Raw genomic sequence first — 21,685 nt, 5'->3', positions numbered from 1 at the left:
CCGGTGGGTGCCTACCATCAGGGGCATAGCGCAGGGCATTGCCTGAGATCTCCCGTTCTCCCACCAGCCACACGTAGCCGGAGCCCGTCATATTGAGCATGGCTGCTGATCTGTACACCGTTGCCGCATCATCCTCGCTGTAATGAGAAGAAGGGAACAGCACTGTGGCTCCAGGTGCTGATGGCCCCCTTCACCCTGCCTTGCACCCCTGGGAGCCCCAGGCAGCCTCCTCTGATCCCCTCTGGCCACTGGTTCTTCTGGGCAATGAGTAATTGCTTGATGCAATGGGAACCTCTTTCCCAGCATCACCTAATCCCACAATACCCAAAAAATCTGGCCTGTTCCTTATCACTCACCATTTAAAAACCAACAGGGCTCACACTTTTACAGGGGGCTCAGGATACATCACTGGTACTACCACTGCACCCACAGATGCCAGTGCCTTGCAGGACATCCAGGCACCTCCACTGTGGCCATGACTGCAAGGTCTCTGAATGGCAGTGCACCCCATGCAATAACTGGGATGTGGGGTTTCAAATGGATTTTCTCCCATTCTCCTCAAAAAGAGCGGCGTGCCCCAAATCTGCATGGACTCCAGGGCTGGGCAGTGTTGCAAGGGGGAGCAGGGGATTTGGAGCAGGGGAGAGGAGGGAGGGCTGTGCGGGTCTCACCTGGCAGAGAGGATGATGACACGAGCCTCCAGCTCCTTAGCCTCCAGCAGCAGCGACGTCACATTTTTGGTCCCGGGGTCAAACTGAAGCACTTTCTCAGCCTGTGGTTAGTGTGAGCAAAACTGGTTAGTGCAGGAGACTGAGGACTGTTTGTGAGAGCCATGCTATCTAGAAAAGGGTCAAGAAAATTCATTAAACTGCACAAAAGTCTGCTAAATAAGATTGGTTACAGATATTTTTTTCTTTTTCTTTTATTTTCTTTTCTTTCTTTTCTTTCTTTCCTTCCTTCCTTTCTCTTTTAAAGTTTTGGTTTTTTGGTTTGATTTTTTTTTTTTTTTTTTGCACTGTGCATGCAAACTGAAGTCAATCAAGACCCAAAAAGAGGCGTGCATTGTACAGGAAAGAGAAAAAGGCTTTGAAATGCAATTGAAAACTCAAACGAGTGTTGTTTTTCAAAAACATGGGAAATGAAAAAAAACATATTGCACAGGGTTAACCTTTGGGAATAAAAGTGAGCAACTTACACCAAGGAACTGTTTCCTTTGGGGAGGAAAAGGGGTTGGTTCAACTTTCCAAAAAAAAAAAAAAAACTTGCAAGTTAATTACTGGTTCACATGCATGTCTCAAAAAGAAATCCTTCCAGGGTCAGCTGGCTAGGTTTCCATTCTCAAGTCCAAACCAAACTATCTCAACATAAAAACGTGCTACCAAGAAACATAGTCATGGAACTTTTTTATTTTTTTTTCTTTCTTTCTCTTTTCTTTTTTCTCTTTCTCTTTTTCTTTTTTATTTTATTTTTTTATTTTTATCTTTTCTGGTGGCTGTGGCTATTTTTCATTTGCTAGTTAGGTTGGTGGGCGGCGTGCATTTCCATGCATATATACCTTGGGTCCTCGCTTGTTGTCATAGGAAAGTTGGTCGAGGTTTTCATAGTTCCTTTTTTTACTCTGATGAATAATGTGCACAGAGAAAATATGTAGACACAGAAGAATATTATAAACAGTTGAAAATGACGTGTAGTAAAGCAATCCAACATCCACCTCCTCCTCCACTGTTTGCTAAAGGGTCTCTATAACGCTGGAGCTCGCAAAAACCACTATCAGGAGAGAGTGCCTCAGCTCTCGCGGGAGCGTCAGGGTGCAAAGCCGTACTGGTTAGAGCAAGCCTGAGTGCCACAGCTGTCGCGGTGCAGTTGCATTTCCCTTGTGGGACTGGGGAATTCTTCAGCAAGAAATTTTTATCTTAAGCTCAGAAACAATCTACGCATCTCTAAGGGCCTAAGTGGTAGGAATTCCATGGAATTACTGTGGAAGTAAAGGACAAAATGTTGTGTACGGAAAGTGCTGGATAAACACAAACTGTTACTATCAAAGTGTTAGCATCACTACCATTACTATTACCATTACACTCCTGTTCTCCCTAAGAGAGTTTGCAGCATGTGAGGAGCCTCAGCGGAACTTCTCACCTCCTGCAAGGAGGGAGCAGCTTTTTGGAGCTCTGTTGTCATCCAAAAGAGAAAGAAAAAAGCTTGCTATGTCCTGTGTTAGCTCAAAGCATGGCAGTATGAAGCAATGGTGATCATGGGATGACACTGCAGCTTTTACCTGGTGCTGGGGGGCACTTGGTGGCTCTGCTGGAGGCAGGGTGCCCGTGGGACTGCTGGGGTGCTTGGTCCTGTGGGGAGCGGAGCAGGGAGCCTGCCTCTCCCCTGCCTCCTACCTGAGCAGCTCCCACTGCGTGGCCCCCAGGGACCAGGGGCATGAAACCTGCTTCTGGAGGTTCTTCTCCTCCAGCAGTGTGCTGCAGGCTGTTGGTGCCAGCTCCTGGGGCTGTGACCCCAGCAGCACACACAGACCCCCACACGACACCCCAGGCCCTGTGGTCCTCCCAGTGCCAGTCTGATGGGGTCTGCAGGGCAGTGCCAGGCAGCCTTGGTGGGACAGTCTGACCCCTTCTTCTTGGCCCCTTCCCAACCCAGCTGGGCATCCCTGACCTGTCTGTGTGGGATGCAGGACACGGCTCTATTCCACCTCCATTTTGCAGTATCTTATGGCAACTGATTCCTGCTGGGAACCTGACCCTTTGCACTCCCGTAACATAAGGGTTCCATTTCCCAGGTTGTTCCTCAGGCAGCCAGGTTTAACCTCTGTGTCTCTCTTTCCAGACTAAACTGTATGCTTCTTCCTGAGCTCTTGGGCCGGGCTTTGACAAGGTGCTCTGCCAGGTGTCCCATCTGTGCAGCTGTGTGATCTGCCCTCTCTTCTCCATGGGCACAGTCTGGCAGACTTTTCACTGCTCTAAGAAGCTGGGTTCTTGCAAGGAAAAGAATCTGAGGAGGAAAATCCACTCCAAGCCAGGCTCTGCCTTCACTTCTGATGGCATTCACAGTGGGATTTTCTGCAACTGCTTCTTTGAGTCTGCTCCAATTGCCAGTCTCCTCCACAGCCTTGGAGGAGAGCAGAGCTGCAGCAGTAGGACGGCACGAATGCTCTCCAATGAAGAGAGACTGCCCACTTTCCCTCAGGCACCATCAATTTAGCTGGAAACTTGGTCATCCATTCTGCAGCCTTCAGACACAGTTGCCCTCATGTGCCTGGGATGTGCTGGCACCTAGACTAAAGCTGGTCAGCAAAGCGAAGCGGAGTCTTGGGTCCACCACAGCTGGACCTGATGGTACCTGATCACCTCTGCCTCTCCCTGCCTCCATCCCTATTGCAATCACCAGAAATGTTGCCTCTCTTTTCACTTTTTCTGTGTGGTCCCAAAGCACTTCCCTGCTCTTCATCCCATGTTTCACTCAGGGACCCACAAATTCAAAATTCACTTTCCACCAGGTTCTCCAGCATTTGCTTAAAAATTACCACTTGCATGATCACCACCGTCCCAGAAGAAGGGAGCTGGCACCCCAGGGACCTTCCACCCCTGACTTGGACAAGCTCTGAACTTCACAGCATCTGGTACCTCCCTGAGCCCAATCAGTGCTGGTGGTTAGTGGGCACAGCAGAGCTGTGCTGCTCAGCCAGGGACCAAGCAGCAGCCCCTGGTGAAGACTGCAGACACCTCAGTCAAGACTTGCATATGGGTGTGCCAGTTCTGAGCAGGGCTGGGTTGGTCAAGTGCTGGGCTCCAAGCACCTGCTTGAAGTACATGTCCATGCCTGAGGAACAGCCAGGGCTAGTGCAGACCCCAGAGACAAGCCATACTAGGGCCAGGTGAGCCTCTCACTCACTACAGGTCCTCAGGGTCTGTGATCCAAGCAGTGAGGAGTTCAAGATCAGCTCTCCTGTCTGTTGCCTCCTCAGGATACCCTGGAGAAAGTTGGGAGGGGGCTGGGGCACCCCTTCACATTATGAAGAGTTGGCACAGTAGTGATTAGAAGGGCAATTAGCAGAAGAAATGAGGAAGAGAGGAAAGCCCTGAGAGGAGCAGCTACCACCTTCCAGACCAGACAATCCAGACAGTTTGACCAAAGCAAGCTCAAGGGAAAGAGAATCAAGAGCTTGTGGCAGACCCCAAAGGAAAGACACCATGACGTACCACCACAGAGCACAAGCTCCATTCTGGGGATGGCCAGGGCATCCAGAGTAGCCCTGCAGCTGCCAGGAGATACCAAGAGATGTCATAGATTCAGCTCAAATGCAGGACAGATCTGAGGACAGATCTGCTCTCCCCTGCCTTTCAAACCCAAGGTCTCAGTGGCTTTTCTGTTCAATGGACAAGCAAAGAAGAAATACACCCTGTGCCCAGGAGCATTTCACAGAGCAAGTAGAGCGGAAGCGTGAGAGGGAGCAGCAAGAGAGGATGCACAGGAGCTGCAGGAAAACAGAAGGTGGAAACCAAAAGATGAAAGATAAGGGACGATGGACTGACAGCGGGAACAACCACAGTGCTCCCTGGGTGAGAGACACTGTGCTGGAAAGAGGCTGTGGGGATGAACATGGTCCTGCCGTGATCCAACAGGGATGCCTTTGGAGGCAGGAGGATCCCAGCGTGGTCAGTGGCACACTGGAGCCTCACGATGGCCCAGGCTGCAGCAAGGGAGGAACGTCTTGGAGCCCGGTGCCAAAACCAAAAGCCTGCCGGTCAGCTCAGTTTGTGCCAGCCCATGTCTCTGCACCAGCGTTTCCTTTGGTGGTTTGACAAGAGATGAGGAAGAGCAGCCGCAGGCTTCTCTGGCTGGTCACAGCTCAGATGCCAGCTCCAAGCACGAGAGATGCCTATGAGCACTTCTCAGCAGTCGACTGCCAAATGTCAAGAGGCCACGGCTGGGGCAAGTGAAGATCAGATTGTGGCCATGAGCCAGGAGGGAGCAGGAAGGGATGCACTGCTGCAGACCCAGTGGTGGGCTCAGGCTCTGTTCCCCCGGAAGACCTAGTGCTGCCCAGAGTGAGAGGGCGTGCTGGGACTTTGCTCCATGGGACAGGAGGCTCCTTGCTCTCCAGGTAGGTGTCTGCCTTTGAGCCGCTGTAGACAACCAACTCCCTGTGTTGTCCTCCTCTGCTTGGCCTGAATGCTTGCTCAGTCCCGTTACTCAATGGCAGTAGGTCTGTGGCTGTCCTGCCAAATTTCTAGCAGGCTCAGGGGACCTCCCCTGCCTCCCTCCCTGCTTCCCTGCATGCAGATGCCGCACACCTCCTTGGTAAAGCTGCTCCTGCCAGCCTCAGCCGCACTGGTGACAGCATGAGGCGCCAGGAAAGCGGCATTTAGCATGTGCTTCAATGGAGATGGGAACAGGGGCATCAGCCTAACACCTTGGAGCTGACAGCTGCACAGAGAGGTTGTGTTACACCTCTGTGCAGCAATGCGCCGGCCGCCCTCGCCCCTCCTAAGCCACTAAGATGAGCTCCAGTTAGCCAATTCAGAAGCTGCTTTCTGGGTTGATTTGGCACTGCTGGGTCTGGGTGGGCCCCTGGGTGGCTGTAAGTGGGGCAGGTGCTTCCCTAAGCTGAGTGACTGGTCCTCTCCTTAGGTAGGACTCTTGGGCGAGGCATTTGCAGAGCTCCAGGTTATCCTTCCCTTCATTTTGTAGTTGATTTACATGTAGGAGATTTTGACCATGGCAAAGCAAGTGAAATGAATAAAGTACAAAGTTCTGTCAGGTACTAGTCAGACACTGTTGATGCTTTAAGCATGTTAGCCATGTTACAATGGAAAGAAAAGGTGTTTTACATACAGAAATCTACATACATACAACAGCCCGAGACTTCTAGTTTTGTTGTTGTTGCTTAAACAAAGCTACAAGACAATGTTCAGGAACTGACCTTGGACTCTCTCTCCTCCAAGAGGGTCTCCAGCTTCTTTTGTGCAGCACGACCTTCGTGGTCGTCGCTGACTATCAGAATGACGTGATTCCAGTTGAAGACTCTCATCATCTCAAACCAGACGTTGGCCTGGTGAGAGTATGGTGGGACCGTGCGCAAAAAGGACAGGTGGATGCTCTGCAAGGAAGAACAAGAGCTAAACATAGACTGGTGTGGGTCATCTGCCAGGGTGCGTCTGGGGGACCGGGCAGGGCTGAGAACGCAAGGCCAAAGAGGCAAAGCAGCAATTTTGGGTTGTCCTGGGGGTTGCACACCTTCAGCTGGTTCCTGCGCTCCTTTCTTTTGGCTGAGAAGAAAACCCTGGCTACAATTTCATGCTTTGCTGTGGTCTATCCAGTGCATGGGAGAGAGGGTTTTTGCTTTGTGGCCCATAAATGCTTGGTGAAAAAAACCCTGTCCAGGAATGAACTGTCAAAAATATTCAGTGCAAATATAGCCTTTGCTCTTTGCTCTGTCCAAAAATATTACAGAGCTATGGGCATCACAAAGAAAACAAATTGCCTTCAGAGCATGGTAAGGAGCAGCTGCAGATGCCTGCTATATATGCAGGTATGTAGCAGGCACTGGTCAGGAGAAAAGCTCAGAAAAGCAGTTTTATAATACGCTGTTGGATTGTTTCTAGGTCAGCTTGTTCTGCAGCAACATGCAGGAGGAGTCAGTGCTGGACTCCTGCCCCAGCTAACCTATCTGATTTGGTTGAAGACATCATTATGGTTGGATGATTGAGCAATAGCAATTCCAGCCTAATTAACTACAGCACTCTTTGGGGAGCAATTGTACCAAAAGCTGCAGCTGACAGAGAGGTTTCAAAAAATGCAGCTTCTCCAAAAGGCCCTAGAGTCAGATATTAGAAAATGGAAGTGCTTACACTCAGCATGGATGCAACTCAGCAAACCAGCTCTGCACAGGAGGGAAGCAGAGGTCAAAAGCAGGAGGGGACAGAAAAGAGTACATCACAGTATTTCCGTTTTTAGGCTGAGATGGCCCCCTGGACCCACCAGGGCTTGTCCAGAGCTGCTCATCTAGGGAGCTGACCCAGATGGGTCACAAATGTCCTAACTCTGCCATGGCAGCTCAGGCTGGGAGGGAAAAGGCATTGTGTATATCACGGACCCAGGCAGGAGGAGCAGGCAGACCAGCCAGTGCCTTTTCCTCATGCACGGCACAGTGATGAAGTCCAACCAAAGCATGCAAGCACAAAAAGCAGTGCATAGCTCCTGTCCCGGCCACATCTCCATGCACTGGGACATCTCTGGGACAATGGGGCTGCTTGGCTGCCCTGGCCCAAAGCATGGAAATGATGGAGGCAGCAGCAAGATAACAAAGCCTGGAAGCACTTCCTAATTATGGAAGGACAGGGAAGAGCTGTGGCTTTTTAACTGAAAGAGAAAAGGAACGAGGAGAGCCATAATAAGTGCTACAGAGGTGCAGCTTTGTATGACTAGCACAAACATTCCCAACCACGTGCAGAGCATGAGAAATACAGCTCACCCTGTAAGCCCAGCACTGAAAAATGGGATCAGGAAGAAGCCCAAGAGGGACAAAGTCCGACAAGAAATGTGGTCTCCATGCAAGCATGGCATCTGAGCTCTCTTTGGTGGACACTTCCAGGCATTTCCAGGTCCAGTTCCATACCTCAGGCCAGAGGCACCCATTACTTGCTGTAGGTTCGGGCATATTTACTTTCTGAGGCAGTGTCAAAAAGGTCATGGGCTTGCTATGAGGGTATCTCAGCTCTTGGATTCCAAACTGTCATTTTTAAGCAGGATATTGAAGAAAAGCTAATTGCAAGTGCTGAGTCTGGATTTCAAGATGAATAATCCCATCTTTGTACCCTGCTTTTGAAGAACCTGGGACTCCTGAGCTTCTCTGCAGGGCCCAAAGGTCAGTGGAAAAATGAGAGTAAATTCTCCCGAAGGTTAACAAGTCCAGCTCATGATGTGCAGAGGCCATTGGGGATCATGTTTTGGTGCTTTGATAACCTCTACCACAGCATACACCCTGACTACCCACTGCTTTTCCCCTCAGATTGGGCACACAGCGAAAACGCTACTCATTACCAACCAGCAACTCTCCTTGCAAGTCATTTTGCAGGATTCACAACATGTACTCCCCTCTATGCCTGCCGGGCACAGGGTGGCTGGGATGGGCGCGTGGGAATTGCCTGCAGCAAGCCCAGGAGCAGCTCCCTGCAGCACCCTCCTGTCCCCTGCCGAAATGTGGGAGCTGAGTCCTGCACCCCCTCGCTGAGCTCTGCTTCTGGGGAAAAACGTCTGCGACTGAATCCAGGCTTCAAAGCAGGATCACCCTGGTGGAAACCCAAACATACTGGAAGTGATTGTGGTTACGAGGCTGGGGTCAGAGCCCTAGGAATGGTAGGGTTTTAGTGCTGCTGACTTTGTTGACATGAGCACATGTGAAGAGAGCTGAGGTTCAGGAGATGCAGGTGTACGTGGCTGCACGTGGGGCCACTGGGTACTACACGTGTGTTCACATAAGGAACACGTACAGGTCCGTGAGTGAAAGGGTTGCTGTCTTCTTTATCTCTATCAGCCTAAGGACTCATTGCAGCTCCCTGTCCATTGCTGGGACAGTCGTTTTACCTACAGGCTCCAGGAAACAACATGCTCTGCTTTGAAAACCTGTGGGCATCATGTGGTCAGTCCCGTTCCCAGCAACACACCCCAAAACGGAGCCATTGGCCAATTTCAAGGAGACTGACAGAAATCCCAATATAGAAAGGTACCAATTATGCCAAATCAATCAGCTGGGTACTAAAAAGCCTTGTCCAGTGCCTTTGTGGAAGTGTCTTGGGCTACTGCACTGCCTGCTCCGCTCAGCCTGCCCACCCCGCTGAGACCCCTCCTGGAAGCTGCAGGCGTGGGAGGAAGCTGAAATAACTCTGCAAGAGCTCGGATGTGTGCTGGGAGGGGTTTCGGTGGGGGCAGATGTGTGGGGAGCTCGGGTGCAAATGCATCATCCTCACCTCCTCTGATGCACGGATGGGGTGTCCTTTGGGAGCAATGGGGTTGCTCTGGTCCCCTGCAGCTTCCGTCAGAGGCTGTGGAAAGCTCTGCTGGGCTGGGGTGGGTGGGCTCCACCACTGCCAGCAGCACTGGCTGCTGCTCCCAGAGCCTGTCACTGGCTGCAGCTGCCCCTGCTGATGGCTGCGCTGCTGGGAGGAGGCTGGGAGCCCCCCTCCTGCCTCTCACATCACTTCTTGTTCAAGTCCTGACCCTGACACCTCAGCCAAGGTTGGGGGGAATTGGTTTTGTCCCCATTTGCAGTGCAGCTTCTTGCCTTGATTCACACTGTTGCTGCTGAGTATCACTTAACAGTGAGGCAAGTAATAAAAACAATAATAATAATTTAAAAAGAAAACAAACAAACAACCAAATCCCCTCTCTCAGTGAGCAATAACCCCCTGAGAGAGCATGGAGTGAGATGAGAAACCAGAGGGAAAAGCTGTCCCCAGACCCGGGCTGGAGAGACAGGCAGACCTCATCTCAATCACCAGGACTGGGTGCTGGACATTAACGTGCCTCTCCCAGTGCAGCCTGCATAAGCTCCAATTTTCATCTCTTCCAGCAGCAGAGCAGGTCTCAGTCCAGAGCTGCCTCTGATCCCCTGCCCCACTGCCTCTCCAGAAAAATGTCAGGGTCCAGGTGTCAACAGCATTTCATTTTTCTGGGTGAGGCATAAAGGAGATGTGAATGTCCCAGTCAGTAGGACTGCCGGCTGTAATCCCATTTCTGCAGCAAACAGTTATTTGAATACCGGGAGCAGTAAAAGCTTGCTTCCCTCAGGTATCAATACCAAGGACTGGCTGCAGCTTGTGGAGCGCTGCACTTCACTGGAGATGCTCCGAAAGCATCAAAAAGAACTGGGCAAATCTGTCTTGCTGAGGCCCACGCCTCCTCTCTCAGGCAGTTTAACCTTGGGAGGACCATAATTAACTCTGAGACTTCAACCCCCTGTGAAATTTAGCTAAAATTGGCTGATGCCTTCAAAACCAATCAGGAGCATGCACACGAAGTGATCTTGCAAGCTTGTTTCCATAGAAACTAAACCAAAAGATATAATTTCCTGAATTAAAACAAAATAGCAAGCTGATCACTGGAAACCAAAAAGGGAAGCAGCTGAATGTCCCAGTGCTGCACCAGCCTGCCCTGCACAGGGTGGGCAGAGCTTTGCACAACCCTCTCCCATGCCTTCACCTTTTTCCTTTTTCCTTCACTCTTCTGTGCCCCTGAGCGCCTGCCAGCCAAATGCGCAGCCTCCTTGCTCTTCTCTCCATCCATTCTTTGCCCATGCCCAAGCTCCTGCAGGCATCACCCCTCTCTGCAGAAAGGCAGCTGAGCGGGGACCAGCCCTGCAGGGATGCTCGAGAGGTGCCAGGGAAGGGCACCAGTCCCTGCTTGTGAGGGCACCTGTGGCCCTGCACCTGCCCAGTGACCCCAGTGCATCGCCCCTGCCACCGCCATGGGTCCCCCCTCTGGCTCTGAGGGGAACCGCGTGGTGTTTATCAGCAATTTTTTTTGCGGATAATATTTTTTAAATAGGGAAAGATGGTTGGGGATGTCTGCATGGGAAGCTCCCACCCTCTCAGGGTGAGCTGGAGAATTCAGCACAAGGTCACCCTCTGGAAGTGGCAGCTGATCTGCTGGCATTACAGGTCCAGCCCTCCCCCACCCCACATCAGCACGAAGCAAATCCCCCTACACGTCCCAGCTGCCTGCTCCTCTGGTCAGCCAGCTCTGGTATCACCCTTTGCCCTGCCCCCTCCCCTTCCCGCAGTGCCTGGAGGGACCCCAGCAGGTCCCCAGCCCTGCCACTGCCATGGCCCTGGTTTGCTGACTACCCTGCTGTGGTTTTACCAAGCCCTGCTGCTGCTTCTGCTGAGCATCGCTGCCGGCTGGGTTTCTGGGAGCTTCTGCTCCTCCTCTCCTGAAATTTGGCTTCATTTAACATGTGGGCAGAGTGACTATTTTTGCACTGAACATTTGCATTTGTGAATATTCAAAATTTCCAAGCAAAGGCCTATGATTCGTGCTTTGGAGCAGGCCTGCTGTCACGCACTAAGCTCATGCAGCTGAACAAAGCCCTCCACAAGGCTGCCTTGGTCCAGGGCTGTGATGGCACCTGGACAGCCTGGCCCTGCTCAGCTGCTGCTTCTGCTCTTGCTGGCCACGCCGTGGTTTTGCAGAAGGGCTGTGAGCTGAGAGTATGCAGCACCAGAGCATCTCAGAGCACACGCCAGGGCATGGCCCCAGATCCTGCACAGCAGGAGCACATCCAGTGTCAAGATCGATGTGTTTCCACGGGGAAAGCAGAGGGTGGTTTGACTGGAATCTGAATCTTTCTTGAGTGCTGCTCAGCCTGAGCCATGGGATGGTTTGTGTTGGAAGGGGCCCTAAAGCCCATCTGGTTCCAATAGGGAATGGAGCAGGTACCCCTCCCACCACCCCAGGCTGCCCACAGCCCCATCCATCCTGGCCTTCGTCACAGCCAGGGAAGGGGAATTAGCCTCAGGATAACTTATTAGGCAATTCTATTATCTCCTTTGCCAATATCACATAAAACCTCTTGCCTATCCGCAGGTCCCCCCGCACCTGGGGAGCACCCAGGACCCCCTGGCTGCCTCTAGCGAGCAGGGCAAGAGCAAGTGCAAGCATTTGGCTTGGCTGAAGAGCAGCGAGCCCAGCAGCCTGGCAGAGAAACGCTGCAGAAATCATCCCACACTATGTAGGTCAACACTGGCAGCTGCAAAAAAATGATGTACTGGGGATGCAAGAGAGGGAGGGACCTGCGGGTTTAACCAGAGAGGATGGATGGACAGACAGACACATAGGAAGTATTTAACATCATTAACCCTCCTGAGGCACTCTCGATTTACACCATACGTATGAGGTACTAGACTAGAAACATGCATCAGTTACCTTATCAGAATATATAGACATGCGTGTTGTCAGACCAATGACAGGGATCCTGTAGAAGCCAGCTGTGTATGATACGGGTGTTGGTGTTAGGTGATCGTTGGGAGCAGGAGGGTGACTAACTAATATTGCATAGACCTGCAGGACAGGATACATGACACAAACATTATTTCACAGGAGCACATCTGCCATCGAGTGTGATTTTCCTTTTCTGCAACGTTAAACAGCCCCACGTTAGCACAACAGCAGCATTCAAGTAATCACCATCAGCAAAGCCATGACTGCGCCTGGGAGCGAGGGCGCGGTGCAGGGGTGCAGTGAGCCTGCCGCGGCTCAGAGGGGACGGGTCGGCTCAGGGCTGTGTCTTGATGGAAACGCCGTGACGAGCTGCTCAGCTAAACTAATAACTTTCATGGATTACAGATTAAAGGGAAGCATCTCCCTTACAGTCACACTGTGTAATGCGATTTCTTTAACCACACATTTAATACTCGGTTGTAATTTCCCTCCGAGGACTATTATGAACAAAGTGGTCAGCTGGGACTCAGAGCCAGAGGAAGAGCACAGAGCCACGGCACAGATCAGCCATCTGGCCCCGAGAAACCAGAGAGCCGGCATGGGGGCATTGGCTCTCGGGCGCTGACAAGGGATCTGCCCAGAGCATGGGCAATGGGGTGCAGGGGTGGGGTTGTGCCGAAATGGGGAGGGAGGATGTCAGCAACATCCTGCTGTTCTAGTGGGCTGGGATTTCAGTCTCCAGCAAGATCGTGCTCGGTGTCAAACCAAGGGGAAAGGAGCTGTGTAATCCCTAGGGGACCCTTCGTTATAATAATGCACTTTCACTGCACCAGGAATATCCCCAGCTGGTGACAGGTCTCCTGCTAGGGTGAATCAATGCAAGGACTGATGTCCAGGAACAGATAGCCCCTCTTCCCTCCTCCAAACATCTGCCCAAGCCCCCGGATGTTCTGTGCACCCAGGCTGGTTAGGTAGGATGGGAGAGGAGGATGAAGCGTGTCCAGGGAAGGGCCTGGGGACTGGGTGGGATGAGGGTAGATCCTGCTTGGTGCTGGAGGGGAGTAGGCTGAGGGTGCAGAGAGAGTTGGGTCAGGGTTTGGAGACCCTACAATAGGAGGGATTTATGGGAAAGGGGCTGGGAAGAACACACAGGGTATGGGGAGGCAGGAGAGGGGGTGTCTGCTGCCCAGCCAACACCAGGGGTGGGTGAGGGGGTTGTGCTGGCAGGTGTGGGACACGGGCTTGGGGATGGGTCTTTGGGCAGCACCAGGCATGGGGAGGAGAGGCAGGGAGGCGAGGGCTGCTCCATGCCACACGGCAGCTGTCTAAGAGGACCCATTTTGTGGGGCGGGTCCCCAGCCCCTCCCCTGCCTTGCAGCTCCCTGCTCGGACACAGCGCCAGCCAGCCAGGACAGGAGCGGCTGTGTGCCGTGCTGGGGCTGAGGGGCCAGGAGCAGTTGGACCATTGGGATGGTGTGGCCACCCCAGCATCCTGATGTGAGCACCCACAGTCCCCTCTGCATTGCAGCGTGGCAGCTGCCCCTGCCTGCAGGGTTTGCCTTGGGGACGAGGCTTAGAGGTGGCCTGGACATGGGCATCCCTCAGCTGGGTCACTGAAATGGAATCTCCTGCCAGGGAGGGACCCAACTGAGCCCTTTCCCTGTTGCTGGTGAGGGACAGCCTGTGCTGTGCTCCCTGTCCAGTGCTGCTGGCACCCCTGGGGACGTCTGCAGACATCCTGCATCCTTGGGGAGCTGCGCTGTGACCCTGCCAGCACTGCTCCGCCAGCACTTCCCTTCTGTGTGCTGGGGCGTGCCCGTGTTTATGCATGTCCGTGTGCATGGGTCTTTGTGGTGCAGGTGTTCACACACTTTGTGTGCATGCCTGTGCACCTAAGCACAGCTCTGCATGCTCATGAGTGCATTTGAGATGGGGGTAGTTTTTAGGTGCCTGTCTGCCCATCCACCACCCCAAGTGGGGTGAACGGTGGGCTCAGCCCCCAGAGCACACTTAAGGGGAGTGTGTGTGTGCATGTATGTGTGTGTGTGCACCTCCAGTGTGGCTGCAAGTTGCATGTGTGTTCTTTGTGTATCTATGATCCCCAGTGTGCTCATGTTTCTCATGCATGTGTGTGTAGTAATGGGTGTGCTTGTGTCTGCTTCATGTGTGGTGCGGTGTTGGGGGGAAGAGTGGTGCTGCGTGTGATGGGGGTGCAGCTGCGGTGCGCAGACCTTCAAGTGTATGGCCCGTGGGTGTGTGCAGGTGGGTGTGTACAGGCAGTACTTTGTGCGCGTGTGCTTGCAATGCATGGAGTGGGATGTGTTTGCGTGACAGTAAGCGTGTATGTGCACCCGGTGCAGTGCGTGCTCATGGATGTGCGTGTGGCACAGCGTCTGTGAATTGGCACACTGACATGAGTGTAGACATGCCATGTTCTGTGTGTGTGCCCATGTTTGCATAATGATGCATGTGTGCACAGGGCATGTGTGTGTGCACGCAGCACAGCCCATGGGCACTCCATATGTGAGCGCACACGATGCGTGTGCACGCGTGGTGCTCCCCATGCCCGCACCTGCTGCGTGTATGCCATGCGTGCACCCAGCGCGTGCCCGCGGCTCTGCGTGCTGCCTCGGGTGCCCGTGTGCACGCGTGTTGGGGCGTGCGTGCGGGCAGTGCGTGCACGCGTGTCGGTGGCTGCGTGCCTGCACACCCGCTCTCCGGGCGCGTGAGCCCGCGTGTGCCCCGGGGGGCGTGCGTGTGCCCGCGCGGTGGAGCGCGCAGCCCGCCCGCGCTTACATAAAGGCTGCAATGCGGGCAGCGGCGCCCCGGGCCGGGGGGGCACGACCCCGCTCCGCGGCTCTGTGCGCCCCGAGCCCCCGGCGGCGGCCGGGGGACGCCGCGGAGCTGCGGCGTGTGCGGGGGCAGGGGGCTGGGGGCCAGAGGGGGGCAGCGGGGGGAAGCGGGGGGCAGCGGGGCTCGGCGCCCTCTGGGGACGGGGTTGGGGGGCTCCGGCGGCGGCGGCGGGGGCGGGGGGTGGACGCCGGCCCGGGGTACCTGGCTGGAGATGAGGTCCTCGCAGACGGAGAGGGCCATCTGGATGGCGTTGGGCTTGTGCGTGACCGAGGTGGCGTTGAGCTGCAGCTTCCAGGTGCCATGCCGCTTGTTGGCCTGGTTCACCGCCTCGCGGAAGATCTGCTCGTGCTTCTTGGTGCTCAGCACCGCGCCGATGTTGACGATCTTGGGGTCGCAGCCGGCGCGGGCGAAGGAGGAGGAGAAGAGTAGGGCGAGCAGCAGCAGCCGCATGGTGCTCATCCACGGCCGGCCCGGAGCCCGCCGGGCCCCCGCCCGCTCCCCGCCGCCCGCGCCCTCCCGCTCAGCTCGGCCCCATGCGGCCCGGCCCGGCCCGGCCCGGCTCGGCTCGGCTCGGCTCGGCACGGGGCGCTCTCCCTGGTGCTGAAGCGCCCGCTCCGCTCCGCGCCGCCCCGCTCCCCGCCGCCGGCTCCTCCCGCTCCGCGGCCCCGCGCTGCCGCAGCGCCCACCCCCGGCCCGCCCCCGGCCCCCGCGGGCGGCGGGAGGGACCCCGACAGGGCCCGGTCGCTGCGGCAGCGCCGCTCCGTGCGGGGTGCCGGGAGCTCCCCTCCCCGACCCCGGGTCCCACCCGCGTGCCCGGGGGAGACGGGGGGAGCCGGCCCCGGGGGGGCTGCAGGAGCCCCGGGGACTCCTGGGCCAGGGTCCTGCTCCTGCACCCCGCGGGAGGGCTCCTGCGTTGGGGGAGGGAGGTGGGGTGCGGTGCTGGGGCCAGAGCCCGGTGGGGCTGAGCTCCGGGCTGCTGCTGGAGAGTTCCTTCTGGGGTCTGGCTCCTTCTTTTTCATCTTTGTTGCTGGGCTGTCCGTTCAGGGTGTGGGTATCCCCATTAATTTGAGAGGCATAAGCACACTACATTTTGGGTAAAACGAGGTCTTCTGAGTTTGTTCTCCTAGTTACACAGTACCTCTGGCATACTTTCCTAGCCCAGGACATGAATGTCATCAAGGTCTGTATTCACTCTAGAGTTGGAGAACCCTCCCTTGGCCAACGCACCTCTGGGGCAGAGAGGTTTAGCAGACACTCACCTGGTTCCTGGCTTTACTCTGTCCCTCCAGACAGAGCCATCACTCTTCCAGGCATTACCTCACAGGGCAACTTTTTCCATTAAATTCACCCCATTACGTCTGAGCTATTATTTAAAGATTTGTCTGATGATGAGACTTCTGGGGTTTCTCTTCATCCCTCTGCCCTATGGCTACCATTAGCCTCTCCCAAAGGAAAGGGAGCCACAGCAGCTAGTGGGCAACATCTGGAGGACAATCCATCTCCATGGCTGAAAGGGACTGTGTTCCACTCCTGGACCACCTCTCTCCATTTCCAAGAACAGAACGTTGCACTCCAGAGCTGCCAACCTAGTCCTTTTGGAAAAAAACACAAAGGGGCTGCAGAGAGCAACATGGTGTTGCTTTGTAACTGCGTGGGACAAATGCCATCAGCCAGCCCACTGTGTGCCAGCCGAGAGAGCAGCCTGCAGAAGAAAAATCACCGGAGATATTTTTACATCAGCCATTTCTAGGATATTGCCGCAGCCCACCTCTGTGCTTCCTTGCAACGTGAGTTGAAGCAGAATTTTCTCCCCCAACGCAAATTTTCTCACTGGCATCTCTGAAGTGCAAGTTGCCATGGAAACCATTTTGCCTGTGTCCCACGTTGCCCACATGCTCTCGCAAGAAGCGGCAGAAGCAAAATGGCCGTTGTGTAACGCCGTGGGGCTGCCGTGTGTGAGGGGCCACAGAGCCGCACGGCGCCGTCCCTCCCAGGGACCCTCTCAGAAAAGCCCCGATTGCCTGGGAAAGCAGTGAAACCCATGGCAGTCGTGATGTGCTCAGGGTGAGAAGGAAAATGACCCCACCTCATCTTAACTCTTGCAGTGCTTCATGTGGCACTCCACACTGATCCTGCTGTGCACTCAGCGAGACTTGCAGGCTTTGCCCAGTTCAGTGCCACCGTGCTGTTCTGCTCCTCACAGTGCTCGTGTGGCTCTGCCCACTCCTAGGGGCCCACACAAGCAGGTAAGTGGAGGTGCATCCACACCGATAGATTGCACACATTTGGCTTTTTTCCCTTCTCTGCTTACCAGGCACGTTTACTGAAGGTTGTTTGGGAAGCAGGCACAGGCTCTACCTTGCCCTGGTTGGTATGATGGCAGCAGAGTAACACAGCCCCCTTGGCCACAGCAGGGGACTTGGCAGAAAAGACAACAGAAAAAAAATGGCGTATGAAAATTTTTGGATTGCTCACATTGCAGTGCAAAAGGTCTTCCCTCCTTATCGTCTGGACTTTCCTGTAGGAAGAAAAACTAGCACAGCTGCTGAGCCCCTCCTGAGCCCATGAGCCTAGGGTGGTCGTACTCAGGAGCCAGGTTCTAACCACCATGTCGCCATTTCTTCCAGAGACTGCTGTTCCTGGCACCACCACAGAGCACGGGGAAACGCCTGCGTCTCTCTCAGGCCATGCCTCCCACCGGGCCGTGTTGTCCTGGCACCAGGAACAGCCCAGATCACAAGCTCCAGCAGCAAGCTGCAGCCAGCACAGACGTTGTCACTGCATGACTTCCACTCTTGCTGTGTCCTCAGGCTCTTTGATCATCGGAAGGCAATGGGTGCACACAGGGTTTTCACAGGGTGGAAGCTGTGTAAATGGCAGGTACAACTGCACCCACCGGCTGATCCACATGTGGACTCTGTAGCAAGCAGTGGTCTTTGCTCTTCCTGTGGCTTCCTCCTGGCACGTCATGGCAACCTTCTTAGCCATGGTTTGGTGCAAGAAATTAACAGTTGCCTGTTAGCAATTAGCATATGCATAGCATGATCCTTCTCTTTATGCCTGGCACCTTCTGGATGCAGGGGATTTGGGCAAGAGCATGAGACCAACCTCTGTGTGGTGTCTGTGCTTGTGAATGGTGCAAATCCTCCCAGGCCAGGGTGAGTCCCCGTCAACTGAAAGTCTGCACAGGAGCAGCACTGAACCCAGCTGGAATTTCATCTGCCTTGGAGTAAGGCATTGTAGTGGGTTTATGTGGCAAGGTTTTGGTAGCAGGGAGCCATAGGGGTGGTTTCTGTGAGAAGGATCTAGAAGCTGCCCCATGTTTGGTAAGGGCCCCACTGCTGACCCGAGCTGAGCCAATAAGCGATGTTGTTTTGCACCTCTGTGAGAGCATATTTAAGACAGGGAAGAAAACGCTGCACCACACAGCAGCTGGGAGAGTGAGAGGAGTGAGGAACAGCCTTGCAGGCACCAAGGTCAGTGAAGAAGGAGGGGGAGAGGTGCTCCAGGCGCCAGAGCAGAAGTCTCCTGTGGCCTGTGGTGAGGCCCATGGTGAAGCAGGATGTCCCCCTGCAGCCCATGGAGTACCACGGTGGAGCAGGGTTCCACGCTGCAGCCCGTGGAGGAGCCCACGCAGGAGCAGGTGGCCTGGCAGGAGCTGCTGCCCATGGGGGAGCCAGGTTGGAGCAGTTTTCTCCGGAGGGATGGACCCCGTGGTACGGACCCATATCTGGAGCAGTTCTGGAAGAGCTGCTGCCTGTGGGAAGCCCATGCCGGATCAGTTCATCAAGGACTGCATCCCGTGGGTGGGACCCCACAGCACAGGGGACGAGAGTGACCGAGAAGGAGCGGCAGAGAAGAAGTGCTGTAGACTGACCATAACCCCCATTCCCCCATTCCCCTGCGCCGCACGGGGGGAGGAGGTGGAAGAGAGTGAATGGGGGGGGGGAAGGTGCTTTTGGTTTCTTTCCTTTGTTTTCTCACTTCTCTCGCTTGTTAGTAATAGGCAATAAATCTTACTATCTCCCTATGCCGAGTCTGTTTTGCCCGTTACAATAATTACTGTGTGATCTTCTCGTCCTTATCTCAACCTTTGATCCCTTTTCATCATATTTTCTCCCCATTCCTCTTTGAGGAGGGGGAGTGAGAGAGCGGCTGTGGTGAAGCTCAGCTGCCCACTCGAGCGGAACCATGACAGGCATCAGTCCCAATGAGGGAAAAGATAATATGAAATTTCATAAATGAGGAAATGAAGCATTAGGAATATGCAAGTCTTGCCAGTCATCACGGAGCTGCCAAACAAACTAAATTCCTCTTTTGAGAAAGTTAAAATGTAATTGGTAACTGCAAGGCTGTAACACAGGCTGTGGTAACGCCTTCTGTGTACAGCTGCACAACACAGGAGTGGTTAAGCTGATGGACGAAGATTAGCAAAGAACTGTAAGTGGCGGCAGGCGTTCCTACAGGCATGACTGGATCTGAGAGGTGGCTGGCACTTCATTGTTTTTGCCACTGCTCTGGAAGTATTCACTGCTGATAAATTTGTGAAATAGCATACAGTTGGATTGTTTCATAAACTGAGCACACTGAAACATTTTAAGACAGCACAAAGCTGAGAAAATAGAAGCAGGTATTATTGGTCCTGCCCTTGGGACAGGACTAACACTGGCTGGAAAGACGGCCTCCAGTACTGACCGGGGATCACTGCACATGAGTTTCAAAGCCCAGAAGAGTTAGTGTTGTCCTTGGATGAGCTCCTGAGGGGTCAGAGCAGCAGCAGGTGATGGCTTGAATCTCTGCATAAAGCACGGGAGGACCCCAATGGGAATACTGCCCACGGATGTGGAGACTACATTATTTACAGAGGCTGAAAAACTGGAAAAAAGGTTCCCAGAGGCTATTTGGAGGATGAACTCCTCATGCTATAGAAGAGGTGCAGTGGCTGAAGACAAAGCATGCTGCCTGCGGTGTCAGACACTGCCTACCTGAGCAATGACAGACCGCTACCTGGTGCTTTCCCCAGGGCTCTCCACGCTGGAGGAGCTGTCTCCAGGCTCTGGAACACACATGGGGCAGGCAGGATGGTGAATGTGCAACATGGCTTTTCTGGTGCCCAACCCAGCCTCCTTGCACAGCCTCCATTCCATGGTTGGAGCCTGTTCCTACTGCTCACTGGGGAATCCCATGCCCTGGGAACCTTGCAGGCATGGATGGCTGGGGCTGGGGCAGGAGAACAGCAGTGACCCTCCCCGTACAGGCAGGCAGTGGGCAGGGGCAATGGGCAAGGAAGGGCTGCAGGGGCCACTTTTAGCACCTCGATACCTGCCTGAGGCTGGCGCAGTATCCTATCCAGGCAGCCTGCTTGGGAATGGGATTTGGGCGAGCAGCAGGGATGCAACGGGAGGACTTTCTCGTCACTGGCCATCCAGCCAGGCTGGCAGGCAGCAGCATGCCCACAGGAGTTGTTTCTGTGGTGGGGGCTGCAGGGAGCACTGGGATGGAGACTGAGGTGAAAGTGCCAGAGCAGCCCTTTGGGTTGAGCTGTTGGTGTTGTACATTCTGCCTCTGTCTCCACCTCTCTTCCAGTTGATGTCCTGGATGGACTGCAGTCACTGAGCAGGTCTTGTGCTCTCCCTACATGCTTTCTCAGACAAGAGGGCCCCATCTCAGCCTTTTCTGCAATTTGGTGGAGCTGCCAAGCAGCAGCTGCCCTGTTTGTACTGCTCATCCTTGTTGGCTTCGCTCAGCTCTCCCTGCAGGACACAAGATCTAGGGCTGTGGAAACCTTTGCCACCCTCCTGAGCACAGCATGTATCACCTCTACAGTCCTGTCATCATGTGAAGAAGCTGCAGGTTTCTGAACAGGCAAGGAGAGACTGGGGGGAGGATGGGACATGAAACACCATTTGCCAGAGGAAAAGATGGTGAGAAACTGTAGTGGGTTTACGTGGCAAGGTTTTGGTAGCAGGGAGCCATAGGGGTGGTTTCTGTGAGAAAGATCTAGAAGCTGCCCAATGTTTGGGAAGGGCCCCATTATTTTCCAGATCTGAGCCAATAAGCGATGTTGTTTTGCGCCTCTGTGAGAGCATATTTAAAACAGGGAAAAAAACGCTGCGCCACACAGCAGCCGGGAGTGAGAGAACAGCCTTGCAGTCACCAAGGTCAGTGCAGAAGGAGGGGGAGAGGCGATTCAGGCGCCGGAGCAGAAGTCCCCTGCGGCCTGTGGTGAGGCCCATGGTGAAGCAGGATGTCCCCCTGCAGCCCATGGAGTACCACGGTGGAGCAGGGTTCCACGCTGCAGCCCGTGGAGGAGACCACGGTGGAGCAGGTGGACCTGCACCGACGGAGGCTGCCACCTGTGGAAGACCCCTGCCGGAGCAGATTCCGGGCCGGACCTGTAGCCCGTGGAGAGGAGCCCACGCAGGAGCAGGTGACCCGGCAGGAGCTGCTGCCCGTAGGGGAGCCAGGTTGGAGCAGTTTTCTCCGGAGGGATGGACCCCGTGGTACGAACCCATATCTGGAGCAGTTCTGGAAGAGCTGTTGCCTGTGGGAAGCCCACGCCGGATCAGTTCATCAAGGACTGCATCCCGTGGGTGGGACCCCACAGCACAGGGGTCAAGAGTGACCGAGAAGGAGCGGCAGAGAAGAAGTGCTGTAGACTGACCATAACCACCATTCCTCCATTCCCCTGCGCCGCTCGGGGGGGAGGAGGTGGAAGAGAGTGAATGGGGGGGGAAGGTGCTTTTGGTTTGCTTTTTCCTTTGTTTTCTCACTTCTCTCGCTTGTTAGTAATAGGCAAAAAATCTTACTATCTCCTTATGCCGAGTCTGTTTTGCCCGTTACAATAATTACTGAGTGATTTTCTCATCCTTGTCTCAACCCTTGA

The 21,685-nt window shown here is 54.4% G+C and overlaps 1 protein-coding gene across 12 annotated transcripts in view; it reads right to left on the bottom strand.

Annotated features, from left to right (window-relative positions):
• Positions 1–15,279, bottom strand: part of GRIN1 (glutamate ionotropic receptor NMDA type subunit 1) — a 34,343-nt gene extending 19,064 nt beyond the window's left edge. For 8 of the 12 annotated variants that reach the window (XR_004254069.1, XM_032200445.1, XM_032200450.1 and 5 more), the window contains exons 1-6: positions 15,001–15,272; positions 11,932–12,066; positions 5,933–6,109; positions 1,556–1,618; positions 672–772; positions 16–137 (exon numbers count right to left, since the gene is read on the bottom strand). Coding sequence is in view for 11 of the 12 variants with exons in the window: in XM_032200445.1 (XP_032056336.1) it covers positions 16–137; positions 672–772; positions 1,556–1,618; positions 5,933–6,109; positions 11,932–12,066; positions 15,001–15,258 (856 nt within the window). In the remaining variant the exon portion in view is untranslated. Of the gene's footprint in view, positions 1–15; positions 138–671; positions 773–1,555; positions 1,619–5,932; positions 6,110–11,931; positions 12,067–15,000 lie in introns of all 12 variants that reach the window. The other 4 variants (XM_032200451.1, XM_032200455.1, XM_032200447.1 and 1 more) reach the window with 2 other exon arrangements.
• Between the last annotated feature and the right edge of the window lie 6,406 nt (positions 15,280–21,685).

The sequence above is a fragment of the Aythya fuligula genome, chromosome 19, assembly GCF_009819795.1.
Source record: "Aythya fuligula isolate bAytFul2 chromosome 19, bAytFul2.pri, whole genome shotgun sequence".
NCBI lineage: Eukaryota > Metazoa > Chordata > Aves > Anseriformes > Anatidae > Aythya > Aythya fuligula.
The sequence above is the reverse complement of the archived record's forward strand: the minus strand, read 5'-3'. Positions and strand labels throughout refer to the sequence as shown.